At 41.6% G+C, this 27,070-nt stretch overlaps 1 protein-coding gene across 1 annotated transcript in view; it reads left to right on the forward strand.

Moving 5' to 3' along the window:
• The window catches only part of Gdpd4 (glycerophosphodiester phosphodiesterase domain containing 4), a 141,423-nt gene that overhangs the window by 108,709 nt on the left and 5,644 nt on the right, over positions 1-27,070 (forward strand). Inside the window, exon 17 of the mRNA XM_021167569.1 lies at positions 24,020-24,130. Coding sequence (XP_021023228.1) covers positions 24,020-24,130 — 111 coding nt within the window. The remainder of the gene's footprint in view (positions 1-24,019; positions 24,131-27,070) is intronic.

The raw sequence follows: 27,070 nt of genomic DNA on the forward strand, positions 1-27,070 counted from the left end.
TCCTAAACAACACAGTGTACCTATCGATACAGCATTTACATCATTACAGATCATCTAAAAATGATGTAAAGTCTATGGGAAGGTGTGCACAGGTTTATATGAGTCTTACAGAGGAGATGTATATCTACAGATTTTGTTTTCCTAAGGAATTTCAGAACCAGTCCCCTATAGACACCAAGGGGCAGAACTATATAGACTAGCATAGGTTAGGAGAACCTTTGCTGGGTCCAATCTGGCCTTTAACAGCTGAACCATCTCTCCAGCCCTGCCAAAGACCAGCCTTGGCTGAGAGAGGGGTTCTGAGAGACGGTTTCATGAGAACAGTGAAACAAATGACTCGAAGTCAAATTGTGGGTCCAAATTGGTGACCTACATTCTGCACGAGACAGCTTTCTAGACTGTGCTAATATCTCTCTCTCTCTCTCTCTCTCTCTCTCTCTCTCTCTCTCTCTGTGTGTGTGTGTGTGCGCGCGCGTGTGTGTGTGTGTGCGTGTGTGTGTGTGTGCGTGTGTGTGTGTGTGTGTTCTTCTTAAGACAGCTTTTTAGACTGCTCTCTGTGTTCAGCTTTCTCTAGACAGCTTTCTCTTGCTATGCTAAAAATTCTCTGGATAGCTCATTTCTTGCAGACCAAAAAGCCCAGTCTTTTATTTTACATATCAATTATGTCTTTGCCCCAGCTTCCCTTTTGATCAGCATCCCACAATGCTAATTCACCAGTCCCCTAAATCTTAGGAAGAGACAGCAAGCACAAGCACAAGCACAGACAATAAGATATCTGGGTGGGACCCTTCACTGAAATTCCCATTCCAACCTGGACCTTAATTTGCTCAGTTCCAGGCTGACCTTGAACTCAGGAATCTGCCTGTCTTTGTAAGCATAAACAGAAAGTATAGCTGAGTGGGATCTCCTGCAATCACCATTCCCTAAATCTTTTATCTCCTTCCTTATTATCTTTCTGATGAGTTGGCTCACAGCACAGCTGCTTTTGTTCTTTTAGATTCATGAAGCCCATCATACAATTCATATTATATCCTTATATTTTGCACAGTTGAGAAAAAAATAAATATATAACTCGTGTTTTTAGAGTTCTTTCCCACAGTCTTAAGGGCTATCCTGAAGATCCTAATGCTGAGACATTAGCCACAGCTTTGCCTTCTGGACTCAGTGCTGTCTGTGATTATCATGGACTCATTAACATCAACAGGGAGGACATTACTCAGAGAAATGTGAAAATATAAACATTATTATACAAAAAAGCCTTATGTTTACAGCAGTCATGGACACTCGTGGAGGCCTCTGCCCAGCCGGCCCTATTCTAGGGTCAGGAACCATGCCATTCCACCCCTAGCAAGGTCAGGCTAAGCCCAGCAATCTTTCACCACAGACTGTAGATGTCTAAGCGCATATCCCTAGGAGATTTCTAGACCAGGTGTTTGTTTGCTCATGTGTTACGTTATTTGGTACCTACTTTGTACCAGGGAAAACCAAAAGAAGTTAAAGAGAATTGAAATTTTTCATGGTAGGTGTCCTGTTCAGCCAGTGAGGACGCAAGCAAAAGCCGCAGGTGCAATAATTGACCCAGGCGTCTAGGTCCAGGGCAGAGTATCTCCCATGCCTGTGGGGGCAGAAAGTGATTTGTTGGGCTTCAGTTGTGGGTGGTGTGTGTTGGAGAGTGCATAAAAACATTGTAGGGCCTGAAATGCTTGGCTGCAGTCTAGCCTCTGATGCCAACAATAGTTAGATCACAATTGAGTTCAAATGGGAAATGATAAAGGTAGATGGCTAGGAAAGGATAGTAATAGGCCTCAAGAAATTCCTTTTTCCCAGCATCTGCATTTAGACAAAAGCCAGGATTCCCTCAGGGATTTAAGAAGATAGTGGCTGCTTGTTGAAAGGAGTTATTTTCCTTATTTCTGGCAAAAGGACTTATAACTCTTCAATCAACCTCCTCTTGCTGTACCTATTAGCATTTTGAGGTCTATGCTCTTGTTGGTTTCCCCCTCATATGGACAATAAACCTTCTCTCCAAACATCCTAGGAGCAATCATGTCCTAATCACCCCCCCCTCAGATAGAAAATGTTTATTCAGAAAAAATTTTCAAGAAAAAGCTAGCTAAGCTAAGGTGGATAAAGTTTTGTTGTGACAAGAATTTCCATCTGGGCATCCCCAAGTGGAATGGTAAACTTGATAGAGAGAAAATGTTCCAAATCACAGAGGAAAGGCATCCCTTGTCCTTGTGATTGGAGCCCACTGCGGGCAAGAGGAAGCTTCCTGGTACATTAGTGTGGCTTTTGTAGTTAAAGTAGACAAAGCAGGGAACTCTGTAGCGGCACTTATCCATTGCAGAAGGAGAGAGGAGCGAGGAGACAGGCAGATGTTCACCTGGCTGTAGCAGGCCAGAGGTGTAGCAGGCTTTAGGAGCCAGAGAAACATGTAGGTGCCTGTGTGGAGGGCATAGCAGGCCAGACCCCAGAGCTATGAGAGATAAATGGTTGGAGCAAGCAGAGGGAAGCAGCAGAGGAAGAATCAGAATCTAGAACTTGGAATCAAACTCTGTGGTTGGCAGTAGCCAAGCAAGGGGAAAAAGTAACCCATACATTACCTTAGGAGAGTCAGATCGGCAGCGTGGGTCAGAGTAGCCCAGTCCCTTTGGAGGGAACTCACTTATGACACTCCTGGGATTTGGCACTGGATGAAGGAAAAAGAAGAAGAAGAGGAGGAGAAAGAAGAGGAGAAGGAGGAGAAAGAGAAGAAATAACAATAACAATAGCAATAAAGATAGGGTGGGGCTGGTGAGATGGCTCAGTGGATAAGAGCACCCGACTGCTCTTCCGAAGGTCCAGAGTTCAAATCCCAGCAACCACATGGTGGCTCACAACCACCCATAATGAGATCTGGCGCCCTCTTCTGGTGTGTCTGAAGACAGCTACAGTGTACTTACATATAATAAATAAATAAATAAATTAATTAATTAAAAAAAACAATAAAGATAGGACATGACTGGTTCCGGGTTTCAGCACCAGGTAAATGAAAAAATAAATAAATAAAAGGGAAGGGTAAGGCTGCCCCTAGGTATGGTGGGAGAAGGGGTTTATTGTAGCTAAAAGGAAGAGCATAGCCAGGGGAAGAGACATCTGGGAGAGTCCAGAGTGAACCTGAACCTGACTCTGACCCAGGCTATATGAGAAATGAGAGGGGAGAGGGGAAAGCCAGACTAAGGGACCAGGAAGGAAAAGGGTAGACAAAACAAGCCCAAAGGACTTGCATAGCAAAAATGGCTGGATTATATGAGGAAAGGCAGCTGGAAAAAGCTGAAGAAATTTAGGGTAAGGGACAGGATATGCCAGCCAGGAGGGCCCTGAAACAGGTAGGGACTGAGAGAGATGCTGGGAAAACCTGGTGGCCAGGCCCACTTTGATGTGTGAAATAGGCACCTTAGTCATTTTTCCCAGGTTTGAGACCTATCTGTACTTAGGAGGTTAAATAGATCCAGCAAGGAGGGAAGGAAGTTGGTATTTACTTCTTAGAGAGTAAGGTGTGATAGTTAATTGTTCTTGTCAACTTGACTGGATTTAAAAATCACCTACGAAGCACACCTAGGATGAGCCAATCAGGGTGTGCCTATGAGAACAGTTCTAGACAGATTTAGTCGAAGAGGAAAACCCACCCCCAAACATGGGCTAGGTGTCAAGATGGAACAGAGAAAGGGGCAGGAAAGCCTGGTGGCTACCAGCACCCATCCACTCGTCTCCTTTAATTTGGTCTTGGTGTGACCATCTGCCTCAGACTCTCTTAGCCATGTCTTCCCAGCTATGATGGACTGTGAAGTGGAGATTTCCGGTTTCTTTGGAGACTCAGTTGTGGCGTGGGATATTTTTCTGGACACTGTATTAGGAGAGGATGCTTTTGCTGAAGCAGACATGTGGGAAGATGTTTTGTTGAAAGTGTTTTTCTGGAAGCAGCCTGGAAAAAAGGCATATTTTTTTTGCTAGCATGGAGGCTTGAGAGAACACGAGATCTGGAAAGGGTATAAATATAACCCAACAGACAGTGGATGGCTTTTTATGGTATTGGGTTGCCTCATCATTCTTTTCTGGTCATGGTTGGGTTTGGCTGACACTGGTCTTCACTGACAACACCTTGTGGTATTGGTTCACCTTGCCACTCTTTTCTGATCATCATTTGTTGTGACTTCATAGAGAGAAATGTCACCAAAGAACTGCTGGTGATGTTCTAGCAGCTTCTTGCCACTTCCGCGGACTCAGGTTGATTGGCAGAGCCTCTGAAGTTTTTTCTGGATCAAACTGCAATTGTTGATTAGTGAATGGTGTTTGTGATGGGTTGAACTAAAGCTGATTTGAGTGAACCAAACTGCTGATATCCTGATAAAGCAGACTGGATTCACTTCAAAGAACTATTTCTAAATAGGTGCGCATCCTCCTTTGCCCTACTAACCCTTCCTTACCACTGCCTCTGCTGGGTGGTGGGCTAGAAGGAAGGTTAAAGCATTTAAGAACACTAATTAAAGTAAGATTTTGAAAATTATAAGTCTACAGACTGTCTCCTGCAAACTATGAGCCAAACCAAACTCTTTCTCTCTGACATCTTCTGGCCAGGTGTTTGAACTGTTAAAAACAGCAACTACTTTAGATTTATTTTCTACTCACCGTATTTTCTTATCAGGATTTCAATGTAATGAGTACAAGGGAAAAATGATTAATTTTTCTAAGGCATTATTGCAACCTCTGCTATCTAAATTTAAAATAGTTCATAATTTTCTGTTACAGTAACTAATTTTTCCTAATTCAAGAAGAAAGTAAATGCAATAAAAGACAATTTTGGAACTCAAAGAAATAGCCAAATGGCATATAGGACCAAATTTAGAGTCAGAGAAGGGACCAAGACTGGACAGAAACAGTACACTAGCAAAAAGCACAGTCCAGATGACAATGGGCTGAGGAACAAAACAGTGCTCCAGACTTCTTGGGCGGGGGCTCACTGTGTAACCCAAATGAACCTCCAGCTCCTGTTTCCCCTGACTGTGCCTTCTGAGTTCTTTGATCATGGATGTGAGCCACAGGGTGCCACATCTTACACGTCTTACAACATGGTCACTTGAATGATGCCACGCCTGCCCTGAGAGGACATCTGTCACCTCAGTCTTGAGTTTCATTAAGTTTCTTAAGAAAACCCTTCAGGTCTTTGGTCCTCTGCAACATGCCTATTTTTTCCTCTTGCTGGGTTTGTTGTTGTTGTTGTTGTTCCTTTTGTGACTAATTTCTGGTAATTGAATTATAATTATTTTTGGTGTGGAGGACACATATGCAAACACAGATTTTTTTTTCTGCTTAAGGTTTGCTGAAAAAAATCAGATCTATTAGTATAGTTTTATCAAACTGGACAGACTTTCATTCTTTTCATTTTTTTTTTCAAAAAACTGTTTCCCTCTTCTTCAAGGTTCTTATTCCAGTTAGGTGGATTTTTAGAGACTAGTAATATCCAATTTTAACCTATTTAAATTTATTTATTTATTTCAGAATAATTTTTATGCTATATACATTAGTTTCTTCTTCTTTCTTTCTTTCTTTCTTCCTTTCTTTCTTTTCTCCTTTCTTCCTTTCTTTTCTCCTTTCTTTCTTTCTTTCTTTTCTTTCTTTCTTTCTTCCTTTCTTTTTTTTTTTTTTGAGACAGGGTTTCTTTATGTAGCTCTGGCTGTCTTGGAGTTTGCTCTATAGACCAGGCTAGCCTTGAACTCACAGAGATCCACCTACCTCTGGCTCCTGAGGACTGAGATTAAAGGTGTGTATTATTCAAATCTTCTTTTTCTTTTTTATTGGATGTTTTCTTTATTTGCATTTCAAATGTTATCCCTTTTCCAAGTTTCCCCACAAACCCCCTATCCCATCCACCCTTCCTCTGACTTTATGAGGGTGATCCCCCCACCTACCCACCCACTCTCAACTTCTCACCCTGGCATTCCCCTACACTGGGGCATCTAACCTCCACAGGACCAAGGACCACTCCTCCTATTGATGTCCAACAAGGCTATCCTCTGCCACATACATGGCCGGAGCCATGGGTTCTACATGTGTACTCTTTGGTTGGTGGTCCAGTCCCCAGGAGCTCTGAGTAGTCAGTCTGGCCTGTTGACACTGTTGCTCCCCCTCATGGGGCTGCAAACCTTCAGTCTGCTCTCTAACTCCTCCATCAGGATCCAGTGCTCAGTCCAATGGTTGGCCGCAAGCATCCACCTCTGTATTTGTCAGGCTCTTTTTGGTGGCTGTATATGGGATGGATCCCCAGGTGGGGGCAGTCTCTGGATGGCCTTTCCTTCAGTCTCCATACTTTGTCTTTGTATTTCATCCTGTGAGTATTTTGTTCCCCCTTCTAGGACGTACTGAAGCATCCACACTTTGGTCTTCCTTCTTCAGCTTCATGTGGTCTGTGAATTGTATCTTGGGTATTCATTTGGCTAATATCCACTTATCAGTGAGTGTATACCATGTGTGTACTTTTGTGACTGGGTTACCTCACTCAGGTTGATATTTTCAAGTTCCATCCATTTGCCTTAGAATTTCTTTCTTTCTTTTTTAATTAGATATTTTATTTATTTACATTTGAAATGTTATCCCATTTCCTAGTTTTCCCTCTGAAAACCCCCTATCCCCTCCCACCTCCCCCTGTTCCCCAATCCACCCACTCCTGCTTCCTGGGCCTGGCATTTCCCTACACTAGGGCATAGAGCCTTCACAGGACCAAGGTCCTATTTTCCCATTGATGACCGAAAAGGCCATCCAGTGCTACATATGCAACTTGAGCCATGAGTCCCTCCATGTGTACTCTTTGGTTGGTGGTTTAGTCCCTGGGAGCTTTGGGGGTACTGGTTGGCTCATATTGTTGTTCCTCTTATGGGGCTGCAAACCCTTTCAGCTCCTTGGGTCCTTTCTTCCTCCATTGGGGACCCTGTGCTCAGTCCAGTGGTTGGCTGAGAGCATCCACGTCTGTATTTGTCAGGCACTGGCAGAGCCTCTCATGAGACAGCTATATCAGGCTTCTTTCAGCAAGCACTTGTTGGTATCCAAAATAGTGTCTGGGTTTGGTGACTGTATATGGGATGGGTCCTCATGTGGGGCAGTCTCTGGATGGCCTTTACTTCAGTCTCTGCTCCACACTTTGTCTCTGTAACTCCTTCCATGTGTATTTTTGTTCCCCCTTCTAAGAAGTATCCACACTTCGGTCTTCCTTCTTCTTGAGCTTCATGTGGTCTGTGAATTGTATATTGGGTATTCTGAGATTTTGGGCTAATATCCACTTATCAGTGAGTACGTATTATGTGTGTTCTTTTGTGATTGGGTTACCTCACTTGGGATGATATTTTCTAGTCTAACTTTTTGAGTTCTTTGTATATATTGGATATATATTGGATATATTGTATATACTGGATATATATAGCCCTCTATTGGATTTAGGGTTGGTAAAGATCTTTTCCCAATCTTTGGTTACCATTTTGCCCTATTGACAGTATCCTTTGCCTTACAGAAGCTTTGCAATTTTATGGGGTCCCATTTGTCAATTCTTCCATTGGTGTTCTGTTCAGGAACTTTTCCCCTGTGACCATGTGTTCAAGGTTCTCCCCCACTTTCTCTTCTATTACATTCAATATATCTGGTTTTATGTAGAGGTCCTTGATTCACCTGGACTTGAGCTTTGTACAGGGAGATAAGAATGGATCAACTTGCATTCATCTACTGCCAGTTGAACCAGCACCATTTGTTGAAAATGCTGTCCATAGGAATATGGGTTCATTTCTGGGTCTTAAATTCTATTAAATAGAATTTAAGATCTATTGATCTATTGATCATTGATCTACCTACCTGTCACTCTACCAATACCATGTCATTTTTATCACAATTGCTCTGTAGTACACCTTGAGGTCAGGGATGGTGATTCCACCAGAAGTTCTTTTATTGTTGAGAATAGTTTTCGCTATCCTAGGTTTTTTGTTATTCCAGGTGAATTTGAAAATTGCCCTTTCCAATTCTGTGAGGAATTGAGTTGGAATTTTGATGGGGATTGCATTGAATTTGTAGATTGCTTTCGGCAAAATGGCCATTTTTACTAGAGTCACACCAAGATATTTTATATTATTTGTGACTGTTGTGAAGGGTGTCATTTCTCTAATTTCATTCTTGGCCCATTTAACATTTGAGTATAGGAAGGCTACTGATTTGTTTGAGTTAACTTTATATCCAGCTACTTTGCTGAAGTTGTTTATCAGCTATATGAGTTCTCTGGTGGAGTTTTGGGGTCACTTAAGTATACTGTCATATCATTTGCAAATAGTGGTATTTTGACTTCTTCCTTTCTAATTTGTATCACTTTGACCTCCTTTTGTTGTCTAATTGCTCTGGGTAGAACTTTGAGTACTATACTGAATAGGTAGGGAGAGAGTGAGTAGCCTTTTCTAGTCCCTGATTTTAGTGGGATTGNTTCANGTTTCTCNCCATTTAGTTTGATGTTGGCTACTGGTTTGCNNTATATTGCTTTTACTATGTTTAGGTATGGGCCTTGAATTCTTTATCTTTCCAAGACTTTTGCCATCAAGGNNTGTTGAATTTTGTCAAATGCTTTCTCAGCATCTAATGAGATGATCATGTGGTTTTTGTCTTTGAGTTTGTTTATATAGTGGATTACATTGATGGATTTCCATATATTGAACCATCCCTGCATCCCTGGGATGAAGCCTACTTGATCGTGATGGATGATTGTTTTCATATGTTCTTGGATTCAATTTGTGAGAATTTTATTGAATATTTTTACATCAAGATTCATAAGTGAAATTGGTCTGAAGTTCTCTTTCTTTGTTGGGTCTTTGTGTGGTTTATGTATAAGCATAATCGTGGCTTCATAGAACAAATTGGGTAGTGTTCCTTCTGTTTCTATTTTGTGGACTAGTTTGAAGAGTATTGGTATTAGGTCTTCCTTGGAGATCTGATAGAATTCTGCACTAAACCCATCTGGTCCTGGGCTTTTTTTGTTTGGGAGACTTTTAATGACTGCTGCTATTTCTTTAGGGGTTTTCTGACTGTTTAGATGGTTTATCTGATCCTGATTTAACTTTAGTCCTGACATCTCTCTAGAAAATTGTCCATTTCATCAAGTGTTGTTGAGTATAGGCTTTTGTAGTAGGATCTGATGATTTTTTTTTAATTTCCTCAGTTTCTGTTGTTATGTCTCCCTTTTCATTTCTGATTTTGTTAATTTGGATGCTGTCTCTGTGCCCTCTGTTTAGTCTAGCTAAGGGTTTATTTATCTTGTTGACTTTCTAGAAGAACCAGATACTGGTTTTGTTGATTCTTTGTATAGTTCATTTTGTTTTCACCTGGTTGATTTCATCCCTGAGTTTGATTATTTCCTGCTATATCTACTCCTCTGGGCTATATTTTCTTCTTTGTATTATAGAGCTTTCAGGTGTGCTGTCAAGCTGTTAGTGTATCCTCATTCCAGTTTCTTTTTAGAGGCACCCAGAGATATAAAGTTTCCTTTTAGCACTGCTTTCATTGTGTCCCAAAACTTTTGGTATGTTGTGCCTTCATTTTCATGAAATTCTAAAAAGCCTTTTATTTCTTTCTTTATTTCTTCCTTGACAAAGTTACCATTGAGTAGAGCGTTGTTCAGCTTCCATGTGTATGTGGGCTTTCTGTTGTTTTTGTTGTTATTGAAGACCAGCCTTAGTCAATGGTGCTCTGATAGGATGCATGGGGTTATTTCAATCTTCTTGAATCTGTTGAGGTCTGTTTTGTGACCAACTATATGGTCAGTTTTGGAGAAGGTACTGTGAGATGCTGAGAAGGAGGTATATTCTGTTGCTTTATGTTCTATAGATATCTGTTAAATCCATTTGGTTCATAAATTCTGTTAGTTTCTCTGTTTCTCTGTTTAGTTTCTGTTTCCATGATCTGTCCTTTTCTGAGAGTGGGGTTTTGAAGTCTCCCAGTATTATTGTGTAAGGTGTAATTTGTGCTTTGAGCTTTATTAAAGTTTCTTTTATGAATGCTGGTACCCTTGCATTTGGAGCAGAGATGTTCAGAATTGAGAATTCATTTTGGTAGATTTTTCCTTTGACGGGTATGAAGTGTCCTTTCTTATCTTTTTTTTTTGATAACTTTTGGCTGAAAGTTCACTTTATTTGATATTAGAACGGCTACTCCAGCTTATTTCTTGGGACCATTTGTTTGGAAATTTTTTTCCAGCCCTTTACTCTGAGGTAGTGTCTGTCTTTATCACTGAGGTGTGTTTCCTATATGCAGCAAAATGCTGGGTCCTTTTTACATTTCCAGTCTGTTAGTCTATGTCTTTTTTACTGGGAAATCGAGTCCATTGGTGTTAAGAGATATTAAGGAAAAGTGATTGTTGCTTCCTGTTTTTTTGTTGTTGTTGATAGAGGTGGAATTATGTTTGTGTAGCTATCTTCTTTTGGGTTTGTTGAAAGAAGATTACTTTCTTGCTCTTTTCTAGGGTGTAGTTTCCCTCCTTGTGTTGGAGTTTTCCATCTCTTATGCTTTGTAGAGCTGGATTTGTGGAAAGATATTATGTAAATTTGTTTTTTTTTTTATGGAATACTTTGGTTTCTCCATCTATGGTAATTGAGAGTTTTGTTGGGTATAGTAGCCTGGGCTGGCATTTCTGTTCTCCTAGGGTCTGTAAGACATCTGCCCAGGATCTTCTAGGTTTCATAGTCTCTGGTGAGAAGTCTGGTATAATTCTGATAGGTCTACCTTTATATGTTATTTAGCCTTTTCCCCTTACTGCTTTTAATATTCTTTCTTTGTTTTGTGCATTTGGTGTTTTGATTATTATGTGACAGGAGGAATTTCTTTTATGGTCCAATCTATTTGGAGTTCTCTAGGCTTCGTGTATGATTATGGGCAACTCTTTCTTTAGATTAGGGAAGTTTTCTTCTATCATTTTGTTGAACATATTTCCCTTAAGTTGGGAATCTTCACTCTGTTCTATACCTATTATCCTTATGTTTGTTCTTCTCATTGTTTCCTGGATTTCCTAGATGTTTTGGGTTAGGAGATTTATGCATCTTGGATTTTCTTTGACTGTTGTGTCAATGTTTTCCACGGTATCCTCTGCCCCTGAGATTCTCTCTTCTTTCTCTTGCATTATGTTGGTGATGCTTGTATCTATGACTCCTGATCTTTTTTCTAGGTTTTCTATCTCCAGGGTTATCTCCCTTTGTGATTTCTTTATTGTTTCTATTTCTATTTTTATATCTTGAATGCTTTTGTTCAATTCCTTTACCTGTTTGGTTGTGTTTTCCTGTAATAATTTAAGGGATTTTTGTGTTTCCTCTTTAAGGGCATCTGTTTACCTGTATTCTTCTGTATTTCTTTAAGGGAGTTATTTATGTCCTTCTTAAAGTCCTTTATCATCATGAGAAGTGATTTTAAATCTGAATCTTGTTTTTCTGTTGTTGTGGGGTATCCAGGACTTGCTATGGTGGGAAAACCAAGTTCTGATGATTCTAAGTAACTATGGTTTCTGTTGCTTATGTTCTTTCACTTGCCTCTTGCCATTTGATTATCTGTGGTGCTACCTGTCCTTGCTGTCTCTGAGTGGAGCCTGTCCCTCCTGTGATTCTGGTTGTGTCAGAACTCCTCAGAATCCTGCTGTCTCTGTGATCCTGTGATTCTGGCATCCTGTGATCTTGAGATCCTGGGTGTGTCAGAGCTTCTGGGAGTCAAGCTTCCTCTGGGTGTTGTGGGACTGTGTGCAGAACCAGTGCCCAAGGTCTTCTCAGGGCACAGGCTCAGACTGGAAGGGTTACTTCAAATCTTAAAGCAGCATACATATATTATTTTGCAGTTTGAAGTTAGGCCTTCTACTTAGAGTCTTACCAGCTTTATACAGAGTAATATTTGGATGTACAAGCTTATCTGTTATATGATTTTAGTTCCTTAGCCAGGCAGTGGTGGCACATGTCTTTAATCTCAGCATTTGAGAGACAGAAGCATGCAGATCTCTATGAGTTTAAGGCCAGCCTGATCTACAGAGTGAATTCCAGGACAGCCAGGGCTACACAGAGAAACCCTGTCTCAAAAACAAAATAAAAAGAATTTAGTTTCTTACAGTTATAAGACTGTCATCTTGGCAGTTTTCTCTGATCTCCTGGAGGCCCCATTCAGGTTCTAGCTTCATGGCCCATGTCAGCTTCCATCCTCAAAGACAAGACAAAGGGAATATCTCTCCAGTCTGTTATGATAATCATATACACTGTAAAGTACTCATGGGAACAACTATACCACTGCCTTTACATACAACAGAACAAAGGTGGGGTGTGTGTGCTATATCCTATTGTATAATTATAGGCCTCATGACACACAAGTGAGAGAGAGATGCATTAAAATTTGGGAAACTTGGAAGCTATCATAGAATTTTCTCTCCTACATTAAAGCTCTGACATTTTTGTCATTTCTAATATCTTACTAGGTAATTTTAACCATTGACATTTTCAAATAGATGTTTTACACCTACAAGTTGTATTTTGGCAGAGGTCGGGACATAGATATGATACATAAACACAATTAGGAACATAATAAGTATTAAGTAGAAAACTTGCCAGTCATGTTTCTCCTTCCCCTGTGTGGATCCCTGGGATCACACTCAGGTCATCAGGCTCAACATCCTGTGACTTCACCTCTTGAGCCATTTGTGTGTGTGTGTGTGTGTGTGTGTGTGTGTTTATTCTCCTTTTCTCCCTGCCTTTACATGGCTTCATTTAAATATCTGAACTAGCCAGGTAAAGTAGTAAACACCTGTAATCCCAGCACTTGGGAGGTGGAGGCAGCAGAATCAGGGGTTCAAGCTCATCCTCAGCTACACAGTAAATTCAAAGTCAGCCTGAGTATGTGAGCCACTGTCTCAAAATAACAACAAAAGCGAAACATAGTTGCACTGGTTTTATTCTTTTTGTTTTCTGGCTGTCTCACCTGTTAGTTCTTGTATATATAAACATGTTAGCATATATATATATATATTCCTTTTAATTTACCTGATGCTTTTGGAAACAGGATATTTTCCCATTTCTTATGTCTAATATTGTCATTCCCATCCTGCTCTCCATCCCTCAACAGCCTGAGGGGGAAGGCAAAGTGGGAATGGTTGAGTGTAGTGGAGACTCAGGCAACAGGTGAATGCAGGAGAAACAGACTCTTGGAAGACAGGCTTCATTGAGCAGCTTGTTTAATTGGGGGTGGGGATGGGGCAAAGGCTATTTAAACCTTTGGGGAGTGGGCAGAGGCTTCTAGGGTGAGCATCCATCAAGGCTGAGGGTGTAGTGCCAAGAATGCCTTACTTGAATGAAGAGGAATTCCAGGTACTTGCTGGAAATTACCTAAGGAAAGAAGAAGTTTAACCTGTAACCTGGCCACCATGCTGCCTGACTACCTCAAGGGCAGCAGAGGAGGAGGCTAAAAGGTTGTGCATCAGGACTTGCAGGCCCGGGGCAGGAGAGGAGTGGTCCTCATTCCTACCACTCTCGAAATGAGGAGATGCAATCTCTGGGGTTGGACACGCCTGGACCCCACTTCTGCTCCAGACTGGCTCTTCCCAACACCTCATCCTCACACACTGTCTATTGATATTTGCCATCTTGTAATGTTTAAAATATCTGCAGGTTCATTTCAAAGTAATTTTAAAGGTTTTTGTGTGATGTATTAGATTTAGAAAAAGAATGTAGTGAGAAATATAGCAGCCTTTTTTTTAAAAAAAAAAAACCTCAATACCTAGACTTGAAAAAAATGAAAAAAAATTCTCATATCTGTTTCTGAATTTTCCATCTCTTACAGTCTCACCTGTGGTGTGGCCTCTGGAAGCACTGCTGTATGTGAGGCCAATGTAAACAAAATGGCAAATAGCATTAGCATTATTATAAAGGTTGTTTTGATTTAAGCGACTCCTTCCTTGCCAAAAGTCTCCAGGGTTTCCAGAGACCTGTAAAGGACAAGTTGAGAACTGTTAACCAAAATCTTCATACTTGTTGGCATTCTTTATTACAGATTATTGCAGCAGGGCGTTATCTCCCTAATAATTTTATACTGTAAGGACTGGTATTGGCTCAGCACTCCCAGGACCAAGGTCTTGGCACCAAGGGGATTTATTTTTCCTAGAGGGATAAAGAGCAGAGAATAAGAAACAAAGAGAGGAAGAAAGGAGCAAGGGAGAAGGACAGGAGTTCTGTCCCAGAGATGGGGACAAAGGACTGACTCTGGATAGAGAAGAGACAGACATGGCCCATAGGAAAATGGCTGTTCATAAAGGTACAAGTGGAAGCCCTGTGTTGGGATGAGGTGTTTAATTTTAATTATGCATCTTAATTAGGACAGCCAAAGTGGGCTTTTGATTGCTGTACTTCAATACTTCAGAGCTGGACTTTGGAAGTCAACATCAGGAGGAGGAAGTGACCAAATATGGGAGTATTTGGTGGTAGCTTTAAGAATGTAATTGGGGCCAGCCTGGTCTACAGAGTGAGTTCCAGGACAGCCAGGGCTACACAGAGAAACCCTGTCTCAAAAAAAAAAAAAAAAAAAAACTAAACCAAAACAAAAAATAATGTAATCCAATGGTTTTACATTCACAGGGGATGGAGAGAAGGGCAAGGCCTGCCAGAGCCATGGGTGCCATGGGTGCCATGGGTGCCATGCCCAGGCTGGCCAGAGGCCCTTCATTCCCACCTTTTTGTTTTATTATTATGTCACTAGGTGTTGGGTAAGTGGGCTTCTTTGTCTCTGGCTGCTTCCTCATGACACTGGGACATTGTTGTTAGGGGTCCAAGGAAGTTGGGTTTCTAGTCAAAGCCAGGAAGAGCAGACAGTTTCACTTCTGTACCATAGGGAAATGTAGTCATGAGGCTGGGCTAGGATGTAGATCCCAAAGAAACTGGGGCTGGGGTTGGGGCATCTATTGAAACTTTTAGGTTCATAAGTCCTAGTAGTTAGGAAGAGAACTCTCAAGGCCTGGGAAAGGGGAAGAGATGCCGCCCATAGGAAAGGGCAGTAGGCAGGAAAATGTGGTTCAGGAGTGCTTATCTGGAGCCTTGAGAGTTATTCAGAAGAGCCAGGAGAATTTAGATTGGCTATATAAGGATAATTGTAAAACAACTATTATTTGAGAGTCTTTAGTTACGTCAGAGTAGACTTTCCTGAGGTGTTGAGGTGTATTTTGAAATTGAGATATTTTAAGAAAGTGGATGAATTGGGAGGCTCTTGGCAAACCGACATGGAGAGTTTGAGGGGTGATGAGGAAAAGTTGAGAGAACTTGGCTTTGGTTCCCAACGTGGGACTCAGATGGTTAGGGGACAAGCAGTCAGTAGGGCATAGCAACTGGGAATTAGCAATTGTCTTTATGATAATGGGGGCACCAGTCGAATATGGCTGTCTGACAGGAAGGAGCTGCCAGCTGTGTAAGAAAATGAAGGCAGAAATAGCTATGGGGTAGGAGGTCTTTGAGAGATTTTGCCAGGAGTGAAGAGGACCCGGGGAACCTTGGGGCAGAGATAAGTGTGGATGAATTGCAGGGAAGACAGATAAGAAATGGGACTGATGAGTTTTCAATAGAAGAAGTTTGGAGGGATAAAATCTCTACCAAGGGGCGGTGGAGTCCTATGTGAGGAGCTGAGGGAGAGAGTGTGAGAGGAGATCCTAGAGGTTCTGTCTTGGCCTTCAGCTTTAGCTGAAGGGGGATTAGCAGTTCTCTGGAAACACTAGAGTTATTTGTTTGATTGAGAGATAGCAGAGAGGCTGTGGCAAGAGTGTATAGACACAGAGTCAGCCATAGACGGTGTTGTTTAGAGTTTTGGAGAGGCAGGGGACAGGTTAAAGGGTCAGTCTTATGCCTTCACGTCTAAACTGTTGATGAATTTCACTTTAAAAATTTAATGTTATTAGCATTTCATGAAGTACATGAGTTTAAATATCTCAGAAGCTCAGAAGCAAAACCTCCGTGTGCTGTTGTTCTTTCCAGACTGCATATGTGCAGGCAGGAATCCCACCCTAGCCCTGAGCTTCCTGCTTTGCAGACTCAGCTTCGGGGTGCTGATGCTCCCAGAAGTAAACTTCTTGATAACATGTTCTCATGTTTTTACAGATCAACTAGACTTATTCTTCTTCTTCAATAGACTTGGTCTCAATTCCCTTGCTCTGTTATTTTAAGTCTTTGCTGCCTATGTTCTCCTGTCAGTAAAACAAAATTTACTTCTCTGGTACTTATTTTTTGACACACACATTGAAGCACCATGCAGGTAATGACAAGCCAAAGCTCTGTACTTAAAAAGCTTCCTTTAGAGACAGCATGGTGGTTCACACCTGTAATCCCTGTACTTGAGAGATGAGGTACAAGGACGACCACAAGTTCAAGGACAGCCTGGGCCGCATGGTGGGTTCCAAGCCTGCCTGGGCTACACAATGAGATGTTGTCTCAAACAAATCTGCGACGCTCATTGAGAGTATATTTATTTTTTATTTAAGCTGATTTATAAGCAAAGGTTGTAAGGCATGGACTCTGAGCCAAGGCTGGTCCTTTCCTTTGATACCTCCCTTGGTAAGCTAAAGACTTACAGTACATCTGTAAGCTTCACACCCATGCTGAGCTGTAGGATCATAATAAAATGTGTACAGTCTAGAGAGAGAAAAGAGCTTAGAGGAAAAAACCTATTATCTATTGAGAAGATAATGCTGAGATGACTTGGGGGTCATACATGACTGGCAGGGACTGTAGAGAAGTGACATTTGAGGAATCCGTGTCTGTGTCTTTTCTATCCTACAGATATTGAGAGAATTAACCTTCCCAAAGAAAAATCTGAGATTCAAAGAGCTTCACACTTACCTAACCAGCTTCCTGCCCGGATAGGGACGAGTCCGTGGACTCCAGAAGTCCACTATGGAAGCTCAACCAGGAGAGAAAAGAAACCCCCACCACAAACTGTTCAGCCTGTCAAAGCCCCTAAGAAGAAGTCAGTGCCATTCAAGAACACGGTTAAACCACTAACTCAGGACTTTCAACACTCCAAAACATCCACCAGGGAAACTTCCTTAGACACCCCAGAGCCCATCTTGAAGGAGGATGAAGCAGCAGGATCCTTCACAGAGGACTCCCAGGCCAAAACCCAGCAAGACTCCCATGTTGGACTCTTCTGAAGAAAGCTATGATACATTAGATCCCATCGCTCCCAATACTTCCTTTAGGATGCTTTTAGAGAAGAAATAGCCTAGCCGTTTCCCCTTCTATTCCTCTTCTCTAAGTATGGTGATGGTAGGGTGTGGTCAAGAAGGCTCACACCAAGACCTCTGAGGCTTTCAGGAGCAGCACTCTAGCCCAGCTCTTCTACGGGATGCTCCTCAGGAGACAGCCAGGGCAAACAGTGGTACCCAGTCATGGAGCTGGAGCTGGTGCTCTCTGGGTTTGCAGGGCCGTCTCATCTTATGCTTCTGTTGTACTTCCTGCTGAAGGAGTGTCTAGTCATGTCAGCTTATAATAAAGGCGACCTCTCAGGAAGCCAGTGTGTTCTCTGCCCCTCTGTGGTCACCTAGGCTGATAAAGACTGTGGGATGGTGCAGCAGTGACATTTTCCTAAGTTGGGGAAGAAGAGGTGGCATAGACATGAGCCAGGACAGAGCTCTCATCCCACCCTCGTGTTTGGATCTGTGTGCAGTGGGTTGCTCCCAAGTGCCTGGGGTTCACCAGATTCCTGGCGGGCATAAGCAGTGACCCTCAGCCTTGAGTGAAACTTAGAACTGGATCCCTGTCAGCATAGAGAGAAGCTCAAAGAATGCAGGCCCAGGATCCAGGAAGTACAACGATTAAAAAAAAAGAGAGAGATACCATTAATCAGACCTATGTGTAAGCTCTAGAATCAGTCACTAAAAATACATGTTGACATTTCCCTCAGAGAAGAGTCCATCTATACCAAGAATCAAAATAAATATAAGTATTTGTAAGTGAAGATATTTAATCCTTCAAGGTTAAAGACAGACTATGACAAACTAAATAAACTTACTCAGACAGAAATAGTTCTTGGAATCCAGAAGGGAAAGTTATTTCACAATTAGAAGACATCTGGGACCTAGGGCTGTAACTCGGTGGAGCACTCACCGTGACTGTGAGTCCCTAGGGTCCCTCTCAGTGCACAATAACATTCAGTTGTGAAAGATAGATTGTTTGTTTGTTTGTTTGTTTGTTTTTATCTTAAGACAGGGTTTTGCTAAATTGCCAAGATTGGCTACACTTGTAATCCTCCTGCCTCAACTTCCTAGGGATCTGGGATTATAAGGCTGCATTGCCATTCCAGGCTATAACAATGAAATAGTCTTAAATACTGTATTCTCTCCCTCTCCCTCTCTCCCTCTCCCTCTCCCCCTCCCCCTTCCCCCCTCTCCCTCTCCTCTTCTGTCTCAATCTCTCTCTCTCTCTCTCTCTCTCTCTCTCTCTCTCTGTGTGTGTGTGTGTGTGTGTGTGTTTACAAGCACACACTTGCACGCATATGCTTGTAAAGGCCAAAAGCGAACATTGTCCATCTTGTCTCAGAAGCTGTCCTCCTTGTCTCTCAGTGGCCAGGAGCTCACCAACTAGGCTAGGCTAGCTGGGCAGCCAACCCAAGAACCCCTCCCCAGGTCTAGAGGAGCATGAGCCACCACGCACCACTCCTGGCTTTTAATTCCTTCCTTCCTTTTTTAAAAATATTATATTATTTTTATTTATGTGTGTGTGGAGAAGTTGTGTGCATCTGAGTGCTGGTGGCAGCCAGAAGCATCAAACCCTCTGAGCTAGAGTTAAGAGGCTGCCTGATATGCATGCTGGGAATTGAACGCCAGTCCTCTGGAGTGATCTTAGCCACAGAGCCATCACCAGTTCAACACACTAGGTTTGGCTTGGTTTTATCTTTAGTACACTCTGAGATAGAGTGCGTGCCTGCCAAAGCAAGCGCGTTACTAACAGAACCATTTCTCCAACCCTTACATTTACTTATTGCTTAAAAATACCATCATAAATGACCAGACATGTGATGCACAACTGAAACCCAGCACTCCAGAATCAGAGACAGGGGGATTGTGAATTGGAAGACATCCTGGAGTACTTACTGAGTTCCTGCCTCAAATAAATAAATGGATAAATAAATAAATAAATAAATAAATAAAAGTTAAAATAAAATACGCATAACAAAGTCGATCATTTTGACCATCTTTAGGTATTGTGCTGGGACATAAGTGCATTCACATAGTTGTAACTTGTTACAGTTCATGTCCGAAACTTTTTTTTTTTTTTTTTTTTTTTTTTTTTGGTTTTTTGAGACAGGGTTTCTCTGTGTAGCCCTAGCTGTCCTGGAACCCACTCTGTAGACCAGGCTGGCCTCGAACTCAGAAATCCGCCTGCCTCTGCCTCCCAAGTGATGGGGTTAAAGGCGTGCACCACCATGTCCGGCGTCCAAAACTTTTTAACTTGCACAATATACTGAATGGGCTGTAAACAAAAAAACAGACGGAGACCACTAGGGGAGCAGGTGCGGGAAGCCTCTTTTTGAGCTCTGTCTGAGCAATGACATTTTAACTATGACACCAAGAACACGAGTCACAAAATCAAGAATAGTTAAATGGTCTGTGTCAAACTAAAGCTTTTGCACAGCAAAGGAAACAACCATCAACGTGTAGACAACCTGTGCACTGGGAGGAGCAGCTGTTTGTCGCACTGCCAGTAAGAAGTTAATATCCACAGTTTTTAAGAAACTCAACTCAGTAGTAAGAAAGAGCTGATTTAAATGGACAAAGTACCCAGACAGACGTTTCTCAAAAGAAGACATATTGCTGACTGACCGATGTAAGCAAAGGTGGTCAGTGTCCCAGTCACAGAGCTGAAGGGGTTTGAAACCCCATAGGAGGAACATCAATATAAACTAACCAGTAACCCCAGAGCTCCTTGGAACTAAACCACCAATCAAAGAAAATACATAGTGGGACTTGTGTCTCTAGCTATATATGTAGCAGAGGATGGCCTAGCCGGTCATCAATGGGAGGAGAGGCCCTAGGTCCTGTGAAGGCTCTATGCCCCAGTATAGGGGAATGCCAGGACCAAGAATGGGAGTGGGTGGATTGGGGAGTAGGAGGAGGGGGGAGGGGATAGGGGATTTTTGGAGGGAAAACTAAGAAAGGGGATAACATTTGAAATGTAAGTAAAGAAAGTATATAATATAAAGAAGACAGCTGAATTTATATTGGATACCAGATGCATTTCAATACAACTAGATTAATATTAAAAAAAGAAAAGAAAGAGGAGTCTGGTGGCAGATGGTGGAATCATTGTGGGTACTGCCTTTCTTTTTTAATGCAGTACAGTAGTGGATATTTTGTTATAGCAGCAGAAATCAAATTTTAGTGACATGCTCACACATTAACAGATGTTTGAGTTGTTTCCAGTTTGGGGGCTATAAACAAAATTGCCATCAATGTTTGTATACAATGTATATCATTGCCAGACTTATAAACATCTAAAAATGGTCAGAGAGCTTGCAGGAATCAGTTTTTTTCCACCATATGAGTCTTGAGGATTGAACTTAAGTTGGCAGGGTTGGTGGCCAGCAGCTTTAGACTCATGACCTTCTCATTGGCCCATCACCTTTTATGATGATGATGCATATACACACAATAATAATAAATATATTTTAAAGGCATTTTGTAGTTTATATTTGTAATTGTGTCAAAGTATGTGTAACTTAAAGAAAACTGGTATTTTAATGTTCATTTTCACAATGCATAAATGTAGAGCAGGCATACCATGTTATTTGTGAGCATTGAAAAATACCAGAATCCATGGGTGCTCCTGTCTTGTATAGAATATCTTAATATTTTGCAAATAACCCCTCACATCCTCTCACGTTCTTTAAATAATCTCTGCATTACTTGTAACACCAAACATAGTGTGGGTAGGCTATAGGTAGGCTAAACCCTTGTCATGCTGTGCTGCTTATGGACAAAGGGAAAGAAATCTGCATATTCAGTACAGGCACAGTATTTGTAATCAGCTGTCTAGTATATCTAGCTAATGTGGTTTGTCTGTTTGAAACTGCAGTTGTGGAGTGTGAAGGTACTGAAGGCTGAACCTGAACCTCGACATTTACTTAGACTTTCTAAAATTCTTCTTAACAAGGCTTTGTGATTTGCACATTTTTCATAACTCAGATTTATCTCTAAATATTACATTTTATGCCACTAAAGATGGTATTTTAAAATTGTAATTCCAGCTGATTGTTGAGTATCTAGAATGCAGTTGATTTTCAGATATTGTCCTCATACTCTGAAATCTTATGAAGTTCATTCATTGGTTCTAGTGATTTTATTTTTTCATTTTTTTCATAGTCTACATTTTTAATCACTTTTTAAAAACAATCTAGTCATTGCCTCCTTCCCAGTCCTCCCTCCCACAGTTCCTCATCCCACTCCTCCTCCCCCTGACTCCAAGAAGATGCCCCCCGCCCAGGCCTCTCCACTCCCTAGGGCCTCAAGTCTCTCAGGGGTTAGGCACATCTTCTCTGACTGAGGCCAGACCAGGCAGTCCTCTGCTGTATATGTGTCTGGGGGCCTCGTACCCACTAGCAGACCCTACCTGGTTGGTGGCTCAGTGTCTAAGAGATCTCTGAGGTCCAGGTTTGTTGAGACTGCTGTTCTTCCTATGGGGTCACCCTCCTCCTCAGCTTCTTCCATCTTTTCCCTAATTCAACCAAAGGAGTCAACAGCTTCTGTCCTGCTCTGTGGGGTATAAATATCTGCATCTGATTCTTTCAGCTGCTTATTGGGCTTCTCAGAGGGCAGCCATGCTAGGCTCCTCTCTATAAGCACACCATAGCATCAGTAATAGTGTCAGGCCTTGGAGCCTCTTGAGATGGATCCCAAGTTGGGTTGGTCACTGGATCTCCTTTCCTTCAGTCTCTTCTTCATTTCTGTCCTTGCAGTTCTTTTAGACAGGAACAATTCTAGGTCAGAGTTTTTGACTGTGGAATGGCAACCCCATGCCTCCACTTGATGTCCTGTCTTTCTACTCATGGTGGACTTTACAAGTTTCCACTACCCACTGTTGGGCATTTCATCTGAGGTCTCTTTGAGTCCTGAGATTCTCTCACCTCCTGAGTCTCTGGTATATTCTAGAGGGTCACCCCTCCTTCCTTCCTTCCTTCCCCACTGAAGCTTCATATTTCCTTTCATTTTTCTGGTCCTCAGGAGATCTCTTCTGTCTTCTCTCCCCCATACCTGATCATGTTCCCCTTCCTCCCCTCCCCTCTCCTACCCAGGTCCCTCCCTCCCTCCCTCTGCCTTCCTTCTGCTTATTAACATTCTTGAGTTCTGTGGATTGTATCCTGGATGTTCTGTACTATTTTTGCTAATATCCACTTATTAGTGAGTACATACTATGCATGTCCTTTTGGGTCTGAGTTACCTCACTCAGGATGATATTTTCTAGTTCCATCCATTTGCTTGCAAAACTCATTATGTCCTCATTTTAATAGCTGACTAGTATTCCAATGTGTAAATGAACCACATTCTGTATCTATTCTTCTATTGTGGAACATCTGGGTTGTTTCCAGATTCTGGCTATCATTGATAAGGCCGCTATGAACATAGTGGAATATGTGCCCCTGTGGCATGGTGGGGCATCTTTTGGGTATATGCCCAAGGGTATATGTCTTCAGGTAGACCTATTTCCAATTTTCTTAAGAACCTCCAGATAGTTTCCTACATATGTGGTCATTCCTTCTATAAATTTTTACTTCTTCCTATCTGGATGTCTTTGATTTCTTTTTCTGGCCTTATCACACTGGCTAGAATTACAAGTAATTAGTGACTGATGAGAGTGTGTGCCTGCCAATAGAAAAGCATTTGGCATGATATTACATGGAGTTTTCCCATAAATGCCCCTTATTGTGTTGTAACAAAGTTCCTTTCTGGGACTAGTGTGTTGAAAAGCATTTAGGAATGTGCACATGCTCTGTACTTCCGCTGACTGACTGCGTCGGTGTCTTTGAACACGTTCATTGCCAGTGTTGACATGACCTGGGTCCTTGGAGCACACTGCTCTTGATGTTTATGTGCTTCTTTGGGTTTTGTGCCTGTTTTCATGAGCAATATTGTTTTGTATTTTTATTGTAATTTCCTGTTTTAATATCTTAGCCATGTCAGTTGCTTAGAATGTACTCTGCTCATCTGTGAAGCTATCTGTATCAGTTGTTTTTTTTTATAATAAAGTAATGGACTTATTTTTTCAGTAGTTTACGTCTTTCAAGGAAGTTTTTAAAAATCTACTCTAAAAACTCAGATCTATTAGCATGGTATGTTTTAGTCCCCCTTTTCATATTTACATATTCTGAGTTCTTGTATTATTTAATGTCATTTAATTTTTGACACAGGGTCTTGCTATGTAGCCCAAGATGGGATCAAACTCACAATTCTCTTGCATCTGTCTCCTGAGTACTGGGATTAGAGTCATTTGCCACTGAACTCAGTTCTTTTTCTCTTTTAATATCTGTCCTATTCTGAGTTCCCCTCTGAAATATTGGTATGTTGTGCCCTTTTGTTTTTTTCTTATCAGCCTAACTAGAGTGTAATCAGTTTGCTTGTCCTTCAGGGACTCAGCTTTGGGTTTTGGATCTTCTCTTGTCATCATTATTTCCTTTCTCCTGAATCAGGTTTTACTGGCTCCTCTTTTCCTACAGCCTTCTTAATACTGCTTCCACGATCCCCATGGTCACATGATGTTGTTACTATAGTTTGAATGTGAGCATCCCTCTAAAATCCCAACATGGGAACCTAATACCCAATGTAGTTGTATTCAGAAGTGAGTATCTGGGGGAAGAGATTGCGCATCAACACTCCACCCTCTTAGGAAGGTTTGATGCTCTTATAAAAGGAGCTGAACATAATGTCCTCATACTTTTTTTGTCTTTCTCTTCCCCTGCCTCTGTGAATATACAGGTTTACTTCATTCAAAGACTATAACAGACATAACAGAAAATAATGATGCCTCTCAACAGAAGCCAGAGGTGGCCCCTAAGTCTGCCAATTTAGCCCCTGAAAATATGATAGGTAAGCTGCTCCTTTTTATAAACTCCCTCATCTGTGATATTCGTAGCCTTGGGAAGAGATAGTGACTGCTGTGGGTTCATTTTCATTCATTTCAACATCTCTTCTAATTTCCTTTACTTTAATAAAACATTAAAAACACATTACATTTGAACTTATTAACCATGTCTGTGTGTGTTGGGTATGAGTGTGTATGCCCCACAGTATGCCTGTGACATCCATGTGACAACCCATGGAAGCTGGCTCTTATGTGTTCTGAGGGTTGAACTGAGGTAGTCAGCATTGGCTAATGTAATAAGGTGGCCCTACAAGTTCTTATTCATGTTTCAGACTACTAAAGTATTTAGTTCTTCAGACTCCTTCAGCCTTTTCAGGTCTTCTGCCTACTTTGGGGAACCATAAGGTTATCACACTGCTGCACTTCCCCAAGGGAAGAGCACAGACTATACCATGCTTCCTACCCACTCGAGGTTTTGATGCGCAGGGCCACTTTGAGACCTTGCCCCACCAGATCCATGAAACATCCAAGCAATTATGCTGCAGCTCTGCACACTCAACTCTGAAGCCACAGGAGGCATTTAGACAGCTTAGAGAAGTCCCCAGCAAACAGCCACATGGGACCTCCTGCTGCCTTGAAGGCAATGAAATAAACCAGGCCTGAAAGGCTCTGTCCTCCAAAGTCCCCACAAGATAAGCAAGCAGACCATCTCAAATGGCATGTGCAACACTCCTTCCCTTTGAGGAGCAGCTGAGCATCCTGTTCTCAACTTAGCCTATTGTTGCCTGTGCAGGTTAGCATGGGAGAGCCGTAATGTCAGCTTATGGAGCTTGGATATTAATATCCTGCCTAACAGAGCTGCATCTGAACTAACACTACAATCTAACAACGTCTTCATCCCAGGCTGAGATGTCCCATGTCTTTGCTAATGTGGATTACAATCAAGGAAGGGACACAGGTACTAAGGCAAAGTATCCACAATAGACTAATCAATGAAGCCCATTTTCTACAGATGCCACAATTATAGGCCAGATTTGGTAGCACACAGATATAAACCCAGTATTCAGGAGGCAGGAGCAGGATGATTGCAACAAATTTTCAAATAGTCTGGTCTATACGGCAAGTTCTATGTCAACCAGTGCTATATAATGAAACTCTGTCTCAAAAAAGAAAAGCCACTATCTAATGTTGTTAAAGGCAGTTATTGGCCCATCATATTCTTTCTTATGGGAATATAAAAAGGATGATAAAAATAAGCACTGTAATTCCTCAAGAGAAGCAGGGTAACACCTAGCAACAGACCCCAGTGGAAAAGAAAATAAACAGATTATCTAAAAAGAATTCGGAAAGTGAGCTAAAAGAAATTTAGATTCTTAGTGAGATAAGAAGCTACAAGAAGACAGTTCATTACATGAATGAAAGAGGCATCAGGGAGATAAATCATACAAAAAAGACCCAGTAAGAGATATTGGAGCTAAAGAACTCAAGAAATAAAGTTCAGGACATGGTAAAGACCTTCAATATAATTGATCAGAGAGAAGAAAGAATTTCTGAGATTAAAGTCCTGAAATAGTTTTAAAATGGAGAATACTTTGTGGATCTATGAGACAGCATTTTATAAGCAAATATGGGTTATAGGTGTTTCAGGAAAGGAGATGAGGGAAGGCATAGAAGAATCCTTTTCTTTGGACGAGAGAGATGACCCAACAGTTAAGAGCCCTTGCTACTCTCGCAGAGGATCCATGTGGCTCCTGACCATCTGTAACTCCAGTTCTGGGTAATTCCATGTCTTCTTCTGGCCTCGGCTGGCACCAAGCATGCACACACCATGCATACATACATTCAGATAGTCGTGTGCATAAAATCAAAGCTAAAACACTTTTAAAGAAATAATTGAAAAATATCTTCAGAAAAACAACTGCTGGAATTATGGGGAAACTGTTCACAAGGCCCAAGAAATTCAAAGGACGCCTTAATAAATTTGACCAAAACCAACCTCTCTGATTTGTATTGCAGTCAAACTGGCAAAGGAACAAGACAAAATAAAAAACAAAACAAACAAAAAACAACACACACACAAAATCCATCTCTAAAAACAGCAAAAGAAAAGCATTAGTATCTTAGAAGGTTAACAACAGACTTCTCAACAGAAACATTAAAGGTTGTGAGAAAATGGGTGTCTTAGAGTTTCTATTGCTGTGAAGATACACCACGACCACAGCAGCTCTTATAAAGGAACATTTGATTGAGGCTGACTTACAGTTTCGGAGACTCAGTCCATTATTGTCATGGCAGGAGACATGGCATCATACAGACAAACAAGGGTCTGGAGAAGGAGCTGAGAGCTCTGCAGCCTGATTAGCAGACAGCAGGAAGTGAACTGAGACACTTCCTCCAACAAGACTGGACCTCCTTATAATGCCTCTCCCATGAACCTATGGGGGCGAATTTTTCTCAAATCACCACGATGCGATGTGTTCAAAGACACAAAGGGAAAAAATGTCAAGTAAGAAGAGCATGGCCAACAAAACTGTGTTTCAGAAGTGAAGGAGGAAAACAGACTTCCAAGACAACTAAAACCTGAAGGTGTCCATCATTATTAGACTAGCCTTACAGCAAATGTGAACGAAATACAACAGAAAGCCAGGCGGTGGTGGTACACGCCTTTAATCCCAGCACTTGGAAGGCAGAGGCAGGCAGATTTCTGAGTTTGAGGCCAGCCTGGTCTACAAAGTGAGTTCCAGGACAGCCAGAGATATATAAAGAAACCCTGTCTCAGAAAAAAAGAAGAATGAAAGAAAGGAAGGAAGGAAGGAAGGAAGGAAGGAAGGAAGGAAGGAAGGAAGGAAGGAAGGAAGAGAAAGAAATACAACAGAAGCAAAAGGGTAACAACTATCATAAAAAAGTACAAACTTCAGCCAGGCAGTGGTGTCGCATGCTTTTAA

This window comes from Mus caroli, chromosome 7 (genome assembly GCF_900094665.2).
Source record: "Mus caroli chromosome 7, CAROLI_EIJ_v1.1, whole genome shotgun sequence".
In the NCBI taxonomy this organism is placed as follows: Eukaryota; Metazoa; Chordata; class Mammalia; order Rodentia; family Muridae; genus Mus; species Mus caroli.